Source organism: Papaver somniferum, chromosome 1, assembly GCF_003573695.1.
Source record: "Papaver somniferum cultivar HN1 chromosome 1, ASM357369v1, whole genome shotgun sequence".
NCBI lineage: Eukaryota > Viridiplantae > Streptophyta > Magnoliopsida > Ranunculales > Papaveraceae > Papaver > Papaver somniferum.
In genome coordinates this window covers 201,649,966-201,667,431 of record NC_039358.1, presented here as the reverse complement: position 1 = coordinate 201,667,431, position 17,466 = coordinate 201,649,966, and the positions used below count along the sequence as shown (strand labels likewise).

Here is a 17,466-nt window from a genome sequence, read left to right as displayed (position 1 = left end):
AGGTTTACACTCTTAATTTTATGATCAATCTTTGAATGTTCTTACAAGAAAAGATAAAGAAATCAAGAATGTTCTCTGCTCTAGACTTTCTCTCTTCTATTACTTGTTTCTTACTCCAAAAAAAGATCTCTCCCTCTCTTTACAACTCGAATGACTATTTATAAGGAAATACATAGTGGATGACAGCTAATCTGTCCTTTATTTTCGGGTATGGTCCGCGACATTCTCGCAACCTTACAAATGTTAATTTCGCAAACTCTCTAATTCTCGCAGGACTATCATATCTTTCTCGTGATCTTAGCTGACGTCATTTATTTTATCATTTCTGAAATTGTTCTGCGATGCTATTGTGCTGTGTCATTGATAATTTCGGTGAAACATTGTCATTGCGAGATTCTGATCCTACATGTGCCAAATTTGAAAGAGCAACTGTTTTCAGAAAATTGGCCCAGCTGCAAGAATCTCCTCAGTCAAACTACTGTCTTTGCCAATGCTGTAGTTAGCAAAAACATCAAAATTCTTCTTGAACAGACCTGCCAACTTCAATAAGGTATCCTTGTACGATTGTTTATCTGACCACTGCGTTACAATTAGGGAGATAGAGATGCGAAAATTAATACTTTTATCAACTTTGAAAGATTAAAAGAAAAAATGGAGAAGCCAAATTCAACTAACAGGATTCATTGGATGCAAGATCTCTGAAGGGACGCCTTCCACTTCGTTGGGGATTTCGAGCCCAAATACTTCAGTCTTAGTGTAACTTGCGTTTAAAAGACTGCCTGAGTGTATGGCGTCAATGACCTTACGCGTGTAGGGTAACTTGATGCGGCTGCCCGAACCATAGCTGCAGAGATCAATAGCAAAAAAATATTACGAGTGTCATTCGGAACAAATAAGGTGATGAAATGGGAAATCCATGTGGGTGGCACAAAACATTTGTTGAATCCATGACTAGTTTATGTATTATTACCTTCCACCAGACCAGCCAGTGTTGACGAGCCAAGCGGTGGCTCCGTACTGTTGCATTTTCTCAGCAAGCATTGCTGCATATTTAGTAGGATGCAACATTATAAATGCCGCTCCAAAGCAAGCTGAAAATGTTGCTGTCGGCTCCTTCACACCTTCCACTGTTCCAGCAACCAAAGCTGTGTAGCCGCTGATGAAATGGTACATTGTCTGTCCTAAGTTCAGCTTGCTCACAGGAGGGAGCACTCCAAAAGCATCACAAGACAAAAGGATAACGTTCTTTGGGTGTGGACTGACACATGGTATCTTTGCATTTGGTATGTACTCAATCGGATACGCCGCTCGAGTGTTCTCTGTAACAGATTTATCGGTATAGTCCACTTCACGAGCGTGCTCATCGAAAACCACATTTTCCAACACTGCCAAAGACGTGTTACTGTAAGAAAAACTCATTGAAAACATGGGTATGAATATGGCAGAAGCCAAAGTAAGCATAGTTACCGGTTCCAAACTTGATGGCATTGAAAATCTCTGGCTCTCTCTCTTTTGAAAGGTCAATGCACTTAGCATAGCAGTCTCCTTCAATGTTAGAGACACCGTTCTCACTCCAACAGTGTTCATCATCTCCAATTAAGTACCTGTTCTGATCCGTAGACAAAGTTGTCTTCCCAGTACCTACAATAAACAGCATTAGAACTCAGGAACGTATGAAAACCAAAAGAAAACTCTGGTTGCTTTGTACCTGATAACCCAAAGAAGAGGGCGACATCACCATCTTTGCCCATATTACAGCCAGAGTGCAAAGAGAGGATTTGGCGCTTTGGCATGAGGTAATGCATTAAACCAAACAAACCCTTTTTCATTTCACCGGCATATTGTGTACCAAGGATGACCATCTCTTTCCTAGAAAGGTTAATGTCTATGCTAGTCGAAGAAGTCATGTAGTGGGTGTAGCGATTACATGGGAACTGTCCTGCATTATAAATGGTGAAATCCGGAGTACCAAAATTCTCTAATTCTTCAGCTGTAGGTCTTATGCACCTGCCAATTTGAGTCCATAGTGTTCAAGCGTAGCAGAAACTGTCATTGGACTACAGGAAAAACCACAAAAGGGTATAAAATTGCTTACATATTGTGCATGAACAAAGAGTGATATGCTCTTGCTGATACTATCCTGACTTTGATTTGATGTTCCGGATCCCAGTTCAAGAACTGATCATTCACGTACACCTGCAATCATATTTATATGTTATCGATTCTTGCTTAAGACGCACTTTGTGAAGAAAACGTGTAATTGTAAGGAACCCATAAATTGCACACACCTTATCTAAGGAGTTCAAGTAATCAACAGCTCTTTCTCTGTTAACGGTGAAGGTGTGCTCGTCCATTTCAATGTTGGGCGAGCCTCTGCACAAAGAAAAACAGTCCCGGGGGGTCGTCATTAATATTTTAAGTAAGCATATATAATTAGATATGGAATGTGTCACTCAAGAGGAAGAGGCTAACATACTTTCCCCACCAGAGATCATCCTCGGTTGACTTATCTTTCACTACGCGTTTATCTTTTGGGGAACGACCAGTTTTCGCTCCAGAAAGCGTCGCTAATGCCCCACTCGATGTTATGAAGGACCCTTTTTCATACTTTATGGCCTGCTCATCTGCATTGAGGTCAGAAAAAAAGAATTGTTAAGAGTCTGCGCAGCATTGCTACTAAAAATTAGTTATTGCAAAATTTTCTGGGTTACCAGCAATTAGCTAGCTTAATTACCTGCAGGGGAGAGATTGTACAGGATGTGGATAAATTTGAGGGCACTATCAGTGACGGGTACCGCTGGGGCGGTGAGAAATTGCAGCCTTTGGAGACTCGGGCTTTTTTGTTGATGGATCACCTTTCACCACTTTTGGTCCTCTCTCTCTTGTTAGAGATGCCAGTGATGCACTGCAATAATATAGAGAAATTTACCATACACCATCCTAGAAACTGAAAATTTCTGAATAAGTTTTGACAAGAGGCTATGTGAATGTGCCGAAATGTATGCATTGTATACCTGATTGATTTAAGCTGTTGTTTCTGACGATCTTCTTGGTCAAGAATGGCTGACGTGAATAAGCCATCGCCAGCTTTTTGCTTGATTCTTGGTGAATTTGGAGCTGATTTTTCCTTCTGAAGCGAATGCAATTCATCGATCGTTTGAGCCTTCACTGGTGCAGCACTATCATCATGGCATATCTCGTTTACATTTTCTGTTCTATGACTCGCCATTATATAAAACTTTTTTGCTTAAAGAAAATTACTGCCAACCGAAATTCCGAATGATCAAAAACTCACTGAATAACAATGAGAAAATTCACCCACTTATATATTTGTTTTCAAAGCAATGAAAGTATTTTTAGATATTTATTTTACTATTTGGATAATGCTAATTGTGAAGATTGACAACTATTAATAAGCATTGAAAAATCTAAGTTTAGTTCTCATTGCCAATAATAATTCAAGAGATAATGCAGGTGGAATTATTGGATTATGTTCCACTTATAACAATGTGATTATCCATTACCAGCTTCCTGTCTTGCGGGCATCGCAGAACCGTAAACAAAAATGAAAAAGGACAGAAGGGAAGAATAGTGAGGAAAACTTTAAGGGTTTGGACACTAAAGGTCTCAAGCACACAAAACATGTCTAAGATTAAAAACACTTTACAGACGGAAATTATCTGTAGAGAGAAACTGAGGCACTAAACAAACAGTAAACAATAACTATCACTCACATTGTGTTCTTGACAAGTAATTTTCTTTTTTTCCTTTCTTAATAGCAATAAACATGCGTAAAAAGATATATATCATAACTTTCCTGAAATTTTAAAAAATAAGTATAAAAATTGACAGTGGCATGAGATTTGCTTTTGTTATTCTGCACTCTCTCCTTTACTTCTTGGATTTGCTTTATCGTGTTTAGATGCTACTAGCTAGTTCCTGCTCATTTCTCCATCGCCCTTGGAGCTGAAAATTAGCAACAGATGACGAATCAGTTAACCATCATAGTAACAAATTTTTCCCGCATCCATGTTTTCAGATAGAGGTTCGATGCTCTTCTGGTCTATGCATGCCTCAAATGTAAAAGTGGACTAAACAAATAACGCTATCCAAGGCAAAACCATAGAAGTGTTATTTGACAAAAAATAAGTGGGACATACCTAAGCCAATGGCATCGGAGTTCTTCATAATCCTCAGTCTTTTGCAGGAATCGATAAACATACTGCCACAGATTAAACTCCCAAGGTTAAAATTAGGCTGCAAAAAGAGTCGCTCCAAGCATTTGAGTGACCCATCATGCACGGTGAATCTCACCTAAAACATAACTTGGGAAAGAAATGGTAGACTAGGATGCACACAACTGATAAGGTTGTGATTTTTACTGAAATGGTTTTAGAGCTTGTGTTGATGATGGTCTTATGACCAGACTTATAATCAAGACCAAGCATATGCCACAGCTCAAAAACAAAAGGTTTTGTGTGCAGACTTGCATTAGGAGGTTCTGTGTCATTCACCACGTCTTTCAAGACACTACCAAGTCTTTAAATTAATAAAATGACTAAGTCACGTCATCTGGATTGCCATTCAAGCAGTGGCAACAGAAAATGAAATAAATCTAGAAGATTTGCAATGTTCTGCATTCAAGAAAAACATGTCTGCTGAAAATTCTTTCCTATGCACACATTGGATTCATGACTGCCCTTTCAAATTAAAACTAAAGCAAACATAAGAAGCAGCAAACACAAAACAGAGACTTACTCCCAAGGCACATCTCCCACTTGCATCCAATCGCCATCCTTATCCTCATATGCGAGAACATATTCTGATCCATGTAGAAGATCCCTATGCTTGCTTTCTCTCCCGGGAGCTCCATGTGGCCCAGATTGACCTGTGGCATACAAAGAAATCACTAATCCATGCTAACAAAGGCGTTTTAAAGTTCAGCCAAAATTGAATACTTGGTTAAGGTTCTTTTACCAATAATAAAGCAGCTGAACATCTTTTCAAGAGACAAAGATAGCTCCTGATAGTCATAGTAAGTATTCAAGTCCACCTTTCGCAAATAAGGGGCGCCATCCATGCTGACCTTGACATACAAAGCACTGGGACCAGGTTTTCCATCTACTTCCTCGCTGGTCTTTGTGGTAGTCGCCAATGTATTTTTTCGGAATGACCTTATTGGCGGCCAACCGACAACCTGTGCCCTGTCATGTGAGGAAGGTCAGTAACTAGCTTCATGGTAAACCAAATCCACTTATCTAAAACTCCCTTTTGTTGTAACTTTAACTTACTTGGCAGCAGGTTGATTACTAATGTTATTAGCCGGAGAAATTTGGTTACGATTGACATCACTGGATACCTTGGGATGTGTAATCTCTTTCACCGTGGCATTCTCGACTCCAGAGTGCTCTTTCAGAGCAACAGACTTTACACTCGAGTTAACATGTAACTTTCCTTGGGCCACAGATTGAGCAGTTTCAGAGTCAGACCCTGATGCAGGAAACATCCAATTTCCTTCATTGTACACGGTGCTTTTTACCTCTGAAAACCCATCCATGGCATCAGAAAACCCTCGCTTGTTACCAGAGACCACGGTCTTTTGCGATGACAAGTAGGTGGAATCCTTCATAGGCAGCAAGGGAAACAAGGGCTTCTCAAGTCTGCCCGAACTCAGCAAAGAAAGCTCTTGACTACGTTCTGGAGATCGGGATCCAGGAAGACCGAGCCTTAATTCAGTGGAACTTAGATTGAAAGTACTTTTATTATCTTCAGACAAGCTAGAAATGGTTGAGCTGTCAACAGAAGAACAGTCTGATAACCCCATGTAGTTACGCTCTCTGAATCCAGAGATCTCTAAAGAAGGAGAAGAAGTCATTAAAGAAATAGCAGTACGTCCCTCCTCTGCAGCACCAATAAGTGTTGATGACATTAAATCTCACAAATGCTCTTGACCTGCATACAATCATCAACGGCAAAAGCTATAAAAACCAGATAAGACATATATATAAACATTAACTCTTCCCATAGTGACATGACATCTCCCACCAAAAATCCATTCAACTATAGATCAAACAAGCCAGCAGCTACATTAAACACCCAAATTCAAATTCTAAAAGTTGCCCTAGTTTGTATTTCAAATTTTAAAAGCAATTGATCCCTTTTTTGGTATATCAAGTATCTAGTTCACATAAATGATCATCCCTGTTAATGAAGGCCTACGATTGCCCCTGATTTTCATATCAAACACAATCTGAGACTCAAAATGAGACCTATTGGCCTATGCAAATACAATACAATTTTGAAGCCAAAACTCTCATGACTGGCCCCAATCATCTCATCCCATTAAGTAATGCCATATCTGTAGTTTTCCCTAAACTCTACTCTATAAACATGTTCCACAGTGTCCAAACCCCCAAATTCCATATCCATTTTCATGAAGGCCAGAACCATATAAGTAGTAATTCAGCAAATATACTTATATATTATGCTTCTTAAAGGTGAAATTCATGGTTATTTCATACATTGAAGTCTCAAAACTAACCATTACCTATCTCTCAACCCACTTTCCCACAGACATATAAGTTTATCATAAAAACACCATAAAATCAGAAATTGTAAGTCCAGAAAATCAAAACCCTAACTATCAGATCCTTGTACACATAAAAAAATTCCCCAAACTGTATATAAACCCTATTGTGTATCATATCCCTCAAACTACCAACAAGTGAAATAAGCCATGAAATCAGAAGCAATACCCAATTTCATCAAAACTGAATATCTACCTAATAAACTGATCAACAAACAATTTCTTCAAAATCAGCACAAATTCTACCTCAAACCAGGAAACAAAACAAATTTACAACCTCATTTTAACAGCAAACACAAAAATCAAGATCATAGCAAGTCATATTAACCTGATTTTCAACAAAAACTACCTCAAAAAAGGAAAAAAAAAATTATCAGAAAACTTAAGGGGATAAAGCTTCACTTACTTGAAGAAATTGTTGATGAGTATAGCTGTAGAGTTGATTGGAAGAAGGAGAAGAAGAAGATGAAGAAATTGCTGTTGATGATGATGAAGAAGAATTGAAAACTAAGGACCCTCCATTGAGAAAGCAAACAAAATTTTAGGATGTTTGCTCCATTAAACTCTTTTAATAACCAGCTCCCCAAAATTATTTATTTAATCATTTAAAAAATGAAAGTAAGATAGTTTTTTTTTCTCTCTCTGATGAACTTGAATGGACGGGTAGATGTTGATTGAAATGAAATTTCTCATCGTTTGTTAACGTTATGCCGACGCGTGTTTTGGAGTGGGTACGTGGCTAGTTAATGTGCAGGTTCATTTCGAGTTTGATGGGATTCTAGAGTAGGAGTGATAATTCTCTGCTGTGTGAACATGGGACTTGAAGTGCAAGGACGAATTTGCCCTTTTACGATTTTGAAACTTCTAAAGTGCCTTTTACATGACTTGACTTGACTTTGTTTCAACTAGTCACCATTTTGGATCCAATACCTATTAAAAGTAGTTGAAAACCAAACGGAAAATAAGTCATTTGTCCAAATATTTTTAAATCACGATTTAAATGAACGATTAAAAATAGTTTGGATGAAATGGCCAAAAAAAAATAGTAAACTTAAATTTAAAAAATAGTAAGGATGAAACTGGATACATCTTATGTAAATTAAAAATAAGAAAAAATATTTGAAAATTGGCACGATAAAACTGGTTACATACTGGCTATTTTTACATTTTTTTTCCATTTAAACAGTATCAAAATCTAACTGTCCATTTCACCTAGGAATTGTTAATTTTGGTCTTTTTAACCAATTTTGTGAAAACGGAAATACATAGTCAAAAAGTACCATGGCATTGCTAATGGTCGACAGGATGAAATATTTCAAAAATCCTTGTGTTGGAATGTTTTATACCAATATCTATCAACATTTGTGAAAAGAATAACGTAAAGTAATTACACATCTAGTTTCTTTGTAAGACCATTTTTAGCTCAAGTTAAACAGTAATACTGCGATATAATGACAAATTCATCGAGTGGTGATGTCAGTGACCAAAGTTCAAAACTCTTTTGTACCAAATTTTTTACTACGAATAAAAAAATAAATCCATAATATTTGTTTTTATGAAAAAGAATAATTGTGTAATTAAAAAGGAACAAAACTCAGTTACTCAAGTCTTCTAATAACTTCACCATAGGAAAAAAAAAGCAACACAGAAGTATAACAACCACAACTCAGATTAACAAATGTCACTACGACACGATAATAAATTTATCGGGTGATGATGCCAGTGGCCAAAGTTCGGAAGTTTTTGTACCAAAATCTTTCGTCAATCAGAATCGGGAAAAAAAGGAGGCAGGGCATACTTGTTTCCAGGAAAAAGAAAGTGGTTGTGTAGTCAAAAATAATCAAGACTCACCATCCCAAATCTTCTAGTAGCTTTGCCATTAAAGAGAAAGCAAGCACAGCAGAAACATGATAATCACAATTAGAAACAGCTCAAAAGAGATTAACAAAGCAAGTACCATTTCAGATAATAAGTCAGAACAAAAGGGCAAAATCGGAATAAAGGTACAAAAGTTGATAAAGTCAAAAGGGCAAAAATGGAAAATGAGGGGGACAAAAGAAAACAAGGCAATAGAAATGCGGGGGACAAAAAGCAGCACTTAAGGTTGAGTTGCCGGGCTAAGAATGGGACAAATATTAACTCACTCTTCTTATTTTATATCTGCACCCCCACATATTTATCATTACAACTCCCCCTTTTGATTGTACTAATTTTCACTTTTATTTTTTTTAATTAATTAATTAACTTTAGATTAAGATAATAATATGGTGGTATTATCTCTAAACTTGTAGCTAGTGAGTGGGATTATTTATTTTATTTATATTTTCAAAAAATATATATATTTTCGAAAATCTTTTGCTACTTGTGGTAATAGTTTATAGTTTAGTGTAAACCGCGCTTGCTTGTTGTTTAAATTACTCGTCTTTTCATAAATCTGAGAGAAATCTGTATCTTATATTTTGATTCAGATGTATTGAGAACGTAGTAAAAAAAATGAACTGTAAATAGGTAGAATTGTTAAATAGTAAAAAATACTTTATTTTTGTTAATCATGAGATACTTGCAGAACATGAGATCTAATTTTTGATCATGTTTTTCTCACGAAAGATATACTTGATCATGACGGTAAAACACCTGTGAGTATTTACCACTTTACAGCTTACCTCTTAAGAATTTCTTGCACATTTTCATAATTATTCTTAAAAATGGTTTTCACACTAATGTTCTGTTGTTGGTTTTGAATCAAATAATTAGGAAGAAGCACAAACACAAATGTGGTTTAGCTTTTAATTCAAAAGTTCATCTCGGTTCATCGGCAAGATAATTAATAAGGCTATTTCAGGGATCACCAAATCCCACGAGACCATACGATTAAAGTATAGTTTTTGCTTGATACAGGTGTAAAATGTTTCGGCCACGTTGCGTGTCATGTTGTATTGTACCAGAAATTAATTAAAACGTGTTTTGTTGTATATTATGGTGTGATGCTTTGCCAAAAAAATACACGTATTGTGACTATTATGGTGCTATGAAGAAATAAATTCAAAAGTTGGCTAAGATATAAGATTTGTTTGCAAATATACACATAACGTGATGTATTCCACCGTGCAGTCTAGTGTTGTGTGATACCAAAAGTTTGATGTTGTAAACATATGTAAAAAAATAAGTGAAATTTATTAAATTTGAATTTATAAACCTAATAAAACAACATTACTAACGGGGATATACTAGTTTAGTGAGAAGGCTCGTATTTCATATTTGACAAACCCTAAATTACTTTTGTTTATATGAAATTTGATATCCTTTTTCTTTAAACTGGTACCTTTCTCCATGAACGGGCTTTGTTTTGTCAAGTTTTCAACTCCGCCATCATCACCCAAAAATCTTAGTTTCCAATTTGGATATCTTTTAACCACGGTACCATAACAACACCAGCATTTGGGCTAAGTTTTTTTCTCAACATAATTTTCCACTATGGCTCTCCTCAAATGTTTTGGCCACCAGTGCGCCCAGTTTTTGGGATTGGCCGAGTGCACGAATGCACGCATATTAGGGACCAAAAATCAAGATATAGTTATTAGGAACTTGTAATTGTCTGGCTCGTACAAACGAATGAAATTAAGTCTAGCTTCTAGATTTGGTTGTTAGACGAGAGAGACAGGACTTTGTACTGTGTACTTGCCACAACTGCACGACATCATGTTGTCAGTCAGACACCGTATAATATGACATTGCCAACTTGATACGCAACAAGGTCAAATGCGGTACACATTCGAGTGGGATTTCCCACCTTTTGTGGGGTCCACAACAAGCACGCGCACGTGCGAAGAGGAAGGGAAGTGGGAGAGTCTGAAATCTGAATGAGTTGCTCTTCTGATTCATTTTTCCATCGATTAGACGTGCAAATTTATTGAGGCCTGTCTGTCTGTCTGTCTGAATTGGGACTGACATACGATCAAAGTCTCTTCTTACTTGCAGTTGGGAACCACTTGGAAGTAATTTTTATTAATTAACTTTTGCCGGGGGTCCATTTTCAAATGAATCTGACCATACTAACTATTGGTTGCCAGTGTCACGTTATGGATCGGCCACTGCTGGACGAGTTCGAATCATTAGATTGGAGACTCTCGTCCTACGATTTGTCAGAAATGTCAGTATCTGCCGCTTGTATCAAACCGATTTAAACCGTCACGGGAAGTTTCAACATGTTACAGACATATACAACAGGGATCATTCATATAATCCGAAAATTTTGTATCAAGGGGAACTAATATGTATCAGCTGCAAATGATACACATCAGCCGATGCCCGGCGGCAATATCCATTGATACACGACACCGTGGTAAGACAAGTACATCACTAGTGCGAATTCATTCATGGGCCTAGCTCTGTTTCCAGTTGCATTCTGAAACCCATATTAAAGCCCAAACGCTTTTGGTTTGAATTTTGGTTTATTACCTCTACACCGTGTTTGTTTATTCCTGATTCATCTGAGTCGTCTGGATCTAAATGAAATCACCTGATTCATCTAGATCTTCATGGATGCCAAAGAGTCCGTGGTGAAGATTTTGGTTCTAGTCCTTCAAGTATACCAAGCCATTACAGGACTGAGAGTAAACTTAGATAAAAGTACCATTGTTAGCATTGTTGCCGACAACAAGTTTGAGGATCTCGATAAAATTATGCATTGCAGGATGGAATCATTTACCTTCCACTATCTGGGCATGCCTCTTGGGTGCTCTGCTAATCAATCTTCAGTGTGGGATGCCATTATTGAAAACTTCAAAAAGAAATTGGCAAACTGGAACAGAAGCTTCTTGTCAAGAGCCGCAAAAATACAACTCATCGATAGTGCTCTAATTAGCCTCCCTACGTATTTCATGTCATTAATGCAAATGCCAAGAGCTGTTGAGATCAAACTATCACCAGAATCATGAAAGAGTTTCTGTGGGACTCGACTAAATGAAATAAACATATTAATTGTTGGAAGAAAAAAAACAAGCAAACCTGAGGAAATGTGGGAGGTGTAGATCATCTCTTGACAACCTGGTTGACCCATCAAAAAAATCGGACCCTTTATCATTGAAAAAAAAATGGTGGGGGATTACTCTCTATTTTTTGAGTGGATATTAGAAGTAATATTGAGTCATCCCTTATCTAATTTTTTTTAATACCAAACTTACCCTTGATAATTAAATTAGCTAGTGTAATGATTAATTAGTGTTAGTATAATGATTAATTAGTGATTGGTGAGGTTAGATTAATTAGTTGGGTATTTTTAAAAGAATAATTTTTGAGAAGAAGGTTTTTTTTTTTTTTTTAAAGATGCTTGATTGGGAAATGTGGGTTTTGGGTACTTAGATATACTTCAAATTTACTTAATTGCTTGAATTGGCATAAATTTTCGAAAAAATGAAAATTTTATAAACTGATTTCGGCTATGACAGTAGAGTTCGGCTACGAAATCAGAAGAACAGGTAGCCGCACACTTCTTCTAATGTATTTCGGCTAATGCTTCTGAAGACACAGGTAGCCGAACTCATCTTTAATGGAATTTTTGCTTTCAGAGAAAAGTTCGGTTAGGAAAAAAAATTGCGATGTAACCGAACCAAAAGTTCGGCTAGGAAAAAAATGTGCGACGTACCGAACTTAAAGTTCGGCTAGGAAACTTTTTTTGCGACGTAACCGAACCAAAAGTTTGGATGGGAAGAAAAACTGCGACGTAACCGAACTTAAAGTTCGGCTAGGAAACTTTTTTTGCGACGTAACCGAACCAAAAGTTCGGCTAGGAAGAAAAACTGCGACGTAACCAAACTTTTTTCTAAAAGCAAAAACTTCGTTAAAACTAAGTTTGGCAACCTGTGCCTAAAATTCTTTTTTTTTTCCGAAATAGCCGAACTTTCCTTCATGTTCTTCGTTTCCATCAGGTTCGGCTAGTTCGACAAAATTTTTCTCAAAATTCCTAGCCGAAGTTCTCTCTGCGACTTCCATTTTCAACTCATTTTAACGATTACTTCTCATTTTTTCAACTAAAAACGAATGAAAAATAATGGGTTTGTTATAATTTTGATTTTGATTTTGATTTTGTTAATGATTTAAATTAAATTGTATATAGAGGTGGCGATGGTGGTGGTTTGAGGTGGTCGGTTGTGGTGGTAGCGAAGGTGGTAGGTGGTGGTGAGCGGCGGTGGTGATGGAAGGAGGTGTTTATATATATAGGTGGTTATTAGGTTGGTTTTAAATTTAATTAGGTTAAGGGTAGGTTAGTCATTTCTACACTTTAAAATATCCCTTATAACTATAGGGTAGATATTCCTATCACAAAATAGCCCCCACCATTTTTGAGTAGTCCCCAAAAAAAAACGGTTCCAAGAAAAAGATCAACAGTAGTGCAGAATTCATTCACGGACCTAGCTCTGTTTGCCATTGCATTTTGAAACCCATATTAAAGCCCAAACACTCTGGTTTATTACCTGGCCCAATTTCACAGCACAACTTTCCCTCAATGAGGTTGAAATTCGATTCCATTGTGGCATTTTTACAAGCTTAGATGACATTTTTCTAACTTTCAGACATACTAGCATTCCAGAGATAAATAACCATTATTACAATCAACCGATGATAACAGTGCATTTCTCGGAACCGTCAGCGACTAGGCAAGTGTTTGCTTCAGGAGTTTTGTGGAACTAAACTTTTATTCTCTGATGCTAAACTGAATGTATTAGGATCCAACCTCAATAAATGAATAACTTTTCCAAATAAATAATTTTTCTTGGTCCCGATTTGGACAAAGATGTTAAATGAATAACCTCGTCAAATATATTAATGAATAAAAAAAAATATATCCTTAAAGATCCAATGAAAATTTTACTAAATAATCCGCAAAATTTATACAAAAATATACATAAATGAACAAAAATAGTTCATCTAATAAACCATGCTCGTATAAAAAATCATTTTTCCTCAAAAATTACATCTAATGTTGCATCACATCCTTAATTTTTTGCATGTATAAATTATGGAATATTCTGCTCGTATTGTAAGTCATTTTTTATAATGATTACTGTTTTGATGACACACTTGGTGTGGCACGTATACTATCATCTGGTTCAAGATTATTCTCATCATTTATTACTGACCAGATAATTTTTTCGTCTGTATGCTAGTCCGCAACTATATCAATCTTCTTATTAGGATAGTTCAAAAAGTACTGGACATCCATCACATTTCTATACCATAAGTTAGAAATGACATCAGAGAATTCTTGATGAATATCTTCTTCTAATTGACCAACTTATGGTTCAGAAACATCAATGTTATATATGTGAAACTAAAGTCACTCTCTAAATAAATATATATTCATTTACCGATAAAAAAATAATATATTCATTTATCGATAAATAAATAACCTCGCTAATCAAATATATTTTCTTGGTCCAAGTGTATTCATTTATCGAGGTTAGACTGTATAACTTTTGAAGACTACAATACTATCAAGTCAGGTTATACAACGCCAAATTTCCAATAATAAGACCAAAGCATATAAAGCACAACATTGTTTCTCATTTTTTTATAGGTAAAACTTGCCACCTACAAATTAAAAAAGCCAACAACAAGACTTTTGCCATCTGAACATCACTATGGTGGATGAACTTTGTTATTTTCGACCTTAGGCCCGTTTGAGACGTTTGACATCTAAAGACTTTATTATACGAAAAGAAAGTAAATAATAAACATTAACAATATGGAAAGTCATAGAACTTCTTTAGCTAAAGTTTGGATCAAGTTTCCGGGGTTTAGCTTGGAGTATTGGATATAAGAAAATTTGTTGGCTATGGCCAAAGCTTTTGGCAAGCCTATTCAGATAGATAAAAATACTTTATCTATGGATTTTAGTTTATCTGATAGTATTTGGGTTGAAGTAGACTTTACAAATAGAATTAAAACCGTGTTTGGATTGAAGATGGTGATGGTGACAACAAAGAATGATTTTGGCAATGTGTCGAGATCCCCAAGGTCCCTAACTTTTGTTCTCATTGCAAAATTTTGGGACAATTGGCATCTGAATGCAGATCCATTAACAAGGATGCTACTAGCTAGACTGAAGATGATCAAGTTTCTCACGACATCACTAAGAAAAAGAAAAAAGAGGTCTAAGAGAAACAAAGAAACCTTGTCTCTTGGGGGGATTCAAGAAGGTAAGTGTTCCACCGATTTTGCGAGGGGATAATTCCTCATATTCTGATCGGTCAACTGTTGTTGTATTGAAAGTGGTAGTAAAAGTTCGTTGCTCGGACTTGTAAAGATTTAAAAATAAAAATATATACACAATATTTGTCACAATGGGCGAGAGGTAATGGGACTAGGATTCCGCCAATTTCATTTCTTAAGGTTCAAATAATAATTCTTTTATCAATAATAGCTCGAAAAATATATTAAATATATCGACTCTAATTTATTGCCAAGATTGATTCTCAAAATATTAGGTGTAAATGTTAAGCATGGGACATCAAATCATCTAAGCTAAGCATGACCCATCAAATCAAATCACAACTAATTAATTTAAATCATAATTTCAATTAAAATTAATGCAAAATTCATGAAAAGAATTAAATATAATTATCCATGTATGAAGCTCGGCCTCCTCCGTCGTCCCAGTGTTGGGGTTTAACTCATCATAGTAAAAATGCTCTCAAAATAATTTATTATGGCTCAAAAATGGTTTATAAATGATGAGAAGAAGAGAAAATGGTATAAAACTGTAACCTGCGACGCACAAAAAGCGTCACAGAATGAACGATAAAATACAAGTGTTGCTGCTGTTTAGACTGTGCTGCGACCCACGGACGTGCGTCTTTGATACTGTTCATAAACGACTGTCCTTGCGAGTCGTTCTTCGTGTTCTTGGTGTTATTCATCATCAGCAGCAGCAGCAACAGAGTTTCATCAACTCATGATTTCTGCTTCTCTGGACCTCCTCTTGACCCCAAACTCTCGACCCGCTTCTATTCTAACCCAAGAGTTATATTTATACACCTTTGGACCAAGAATAACTTCTCATTAATCCAAAAAATCTTCCCATTACTCGGCAGTGAATGAAAATATTCCCAAGAAATTTTCTTTCCATGCACGCGTCTGCTGGCTTGTTTTAACCTCTCCAAATCTTCATAGGATGTATTCAAATCAAACAGGATAACTTCTTACCCATTTGGTCACGTAACTTCCATATAAACAAGAAAATGCCGAGAATAACTCAACTTCCCTGTTTTCGCATCCCACGATTATCCAACCCAACTAACTCGATTTGAACACCCATACCAGCTCTGTCTACGCCCTAGGAACAAACCTAATCAATTTGGGTCGTTGAGTCTCCTTTAATCCCGTCCAAACTGCCAACCCTAAATCTGCCAGTTGATAACAATTTTTCCCGCCAATTTTGGTTTTTGAATTTGGGAAGAAGATGTCCTCCCCCCCTAACCAGAACTGGGGTGCGAATAGCAGCTGCCTTGGGGTGACCTGGGGGTTCCCCTTAGTAATTAGGTTACCCCTTATCCAAAAGCGAGAGTCCGAATAACACTTGTCCTCCGAGTGACAAAATCAACTTTTCGAGCCGAATTTTCCAAAAATGTTTATTTCCTAAAAATACATAAAAACACAATATTAATACAAAAATAGAGTTCCAACAATACAGACATTGAGGACAAATTAGACACAAAAATGTGTCTATCATCAACTTCTCTTGGATTCGGAACTCATAACATATTTCAAGGGTTTGAAGAAGATCAAGAGGTCGTTTCTGCCTTTCTAGTTGTGTAAGACGCAGAGATTTGCACCACCAAAATAGTTGTGTCTGAGCCAACTCCAGGAGCCAACACCAATGTGAGTCTAAACTCTAAAGTAACGGGTCTATTCCCCGATGACACATTAACTACAAAAGTGAAATGCTTTTCTAAATCATGTACTAGATAATCCTAGTAATATTTCAGTAGGTCATCTCATGGAGTTTGGTTCCACAATAGGATAAGCTTTCCCTCTTCGAAGGTGAATCTTCGAGAAATGTTCATAAGGGTCTAACCTTTGAGGGGGTCGATGAAAGTCCTACTTAAATGTATTTATCGCACTTTTTTTAGTTTGCAAGTTACAATCGTTTATTAATTTCTACGGTACGTTAAGAGACCCTCTCTTCTGATGCCCTTATATATCTGCTGGAACTTATTTTATTTTATTTTTCTATTTGTGCTTTTGCTTAGGTTAGGGATGTTGTGCCCTCTTTAAGTTGTAATTTCTCGCGCACGGCTTGTGTACATGTTAATACAATTCCTTTTGAATGATGATTTTTTTTTAACAAACAAGATATATGTAGGTTGCACATCGTATAAATTTAACATGGAACATAATATCGTGAGCGAGAGATAAAGACGAAACATGAAAATAGAAAAAACAAAATAAGAAGAAGAATAAACAAGAGTATTAGTAACAGTAAAAGTAGATGCAGTGGTAATATGGATGAATTTCATGATGATAGTCTAGTTCTTTACGACATACTAAGTACACTTCATGTTGGATCACTATGAGATTCAAATGCGTATCAATACCTTAGATATCATTACTCGAAAAAGACTCTCACCTGGTTGATTTACACCTTAAACAATTATAAAAGCGTCGATGTGGTGACCCGTCCACTACCATCCTCGTCATCCCTTCATTTCACTAGGTTCATCGATATATCCGAAGAAACTGTTCATCATAATGCTGAATCAGGAGAAACTGAAATTTTATAATATGCTGAGGAATCGTTTTGTGACCGTCAAAGTGGATTACCTGAGGTGGTTGCTTTCTTTCCTTTGTTATCATATTTTTCCGTGAGCTCAACGGTGTTA

The 17,466-nt window shown here is 36.4% G+C and overlaps 1 protein-coding gene and 1 pseudogene across 1 annotated transcript; both read right to left on the bottom strand.

Annotated features, from left to right (window-relative positions):
- Positions 1–435: 435 nt before the first annotated feature.
- Positions 436–3,229, bottom strand: LOC113358114 (annotated as a pseudogene).
- A 350-nt stretch (positions 3,230–3,579) lies between these two features.
- LOC113312266 (auxin-responsive protein IAA9-like) lies at positions 3,580–7,172 on the bottom strand. Its single transcript, XM_026561028.1, has 6 exons — positions 6,993–7,172; positions 5,292–5,952; positions 4,978–5,204; positions 4,759–4,888; positions 4,161–4,222; positions 3,580–3,966 (listed from the first exon to the last, which is right to left on the bottom strand). The coding sequence occupies exons 2-6, from the start codon at positions 5,927–5,929 to the stop codon at positions 3,944–3,946; spliced, it is 1,080 nt and encodes a 359-aa protein (XP_026416813.1). The 5' UTR covers positions 5,930–5,952; positions 6,993–7,172; the 3' UTR covers positions 3,580–3,943.
- Positions 7,173–17,466: the final 10,294 nt, after the last annotated feature.

Coding starts and splice junctions, on each gene's coding strand:
- LOC113312266 (XM_026561028.1), bottom strand. CDS start 5,929: ATGTCATCAACACTTATTGGTGCTGCAGAGGAGGGACGTACTGCTATT. Junction 5,205..5,291: donor AGTAATCAACCTGCTGCCAA/GTAAGTTAAAGT, acceptor CTCACATGACAG/GGCACAGGTTGTCGGTTGGC. Junction 3,967..4,160: donor CTCCGATGCCATTGGCTTAG/GTATGTCCCACT, acceptor GCTAATTTTCAG/CTCCAAGGGCGATGGAGAAA.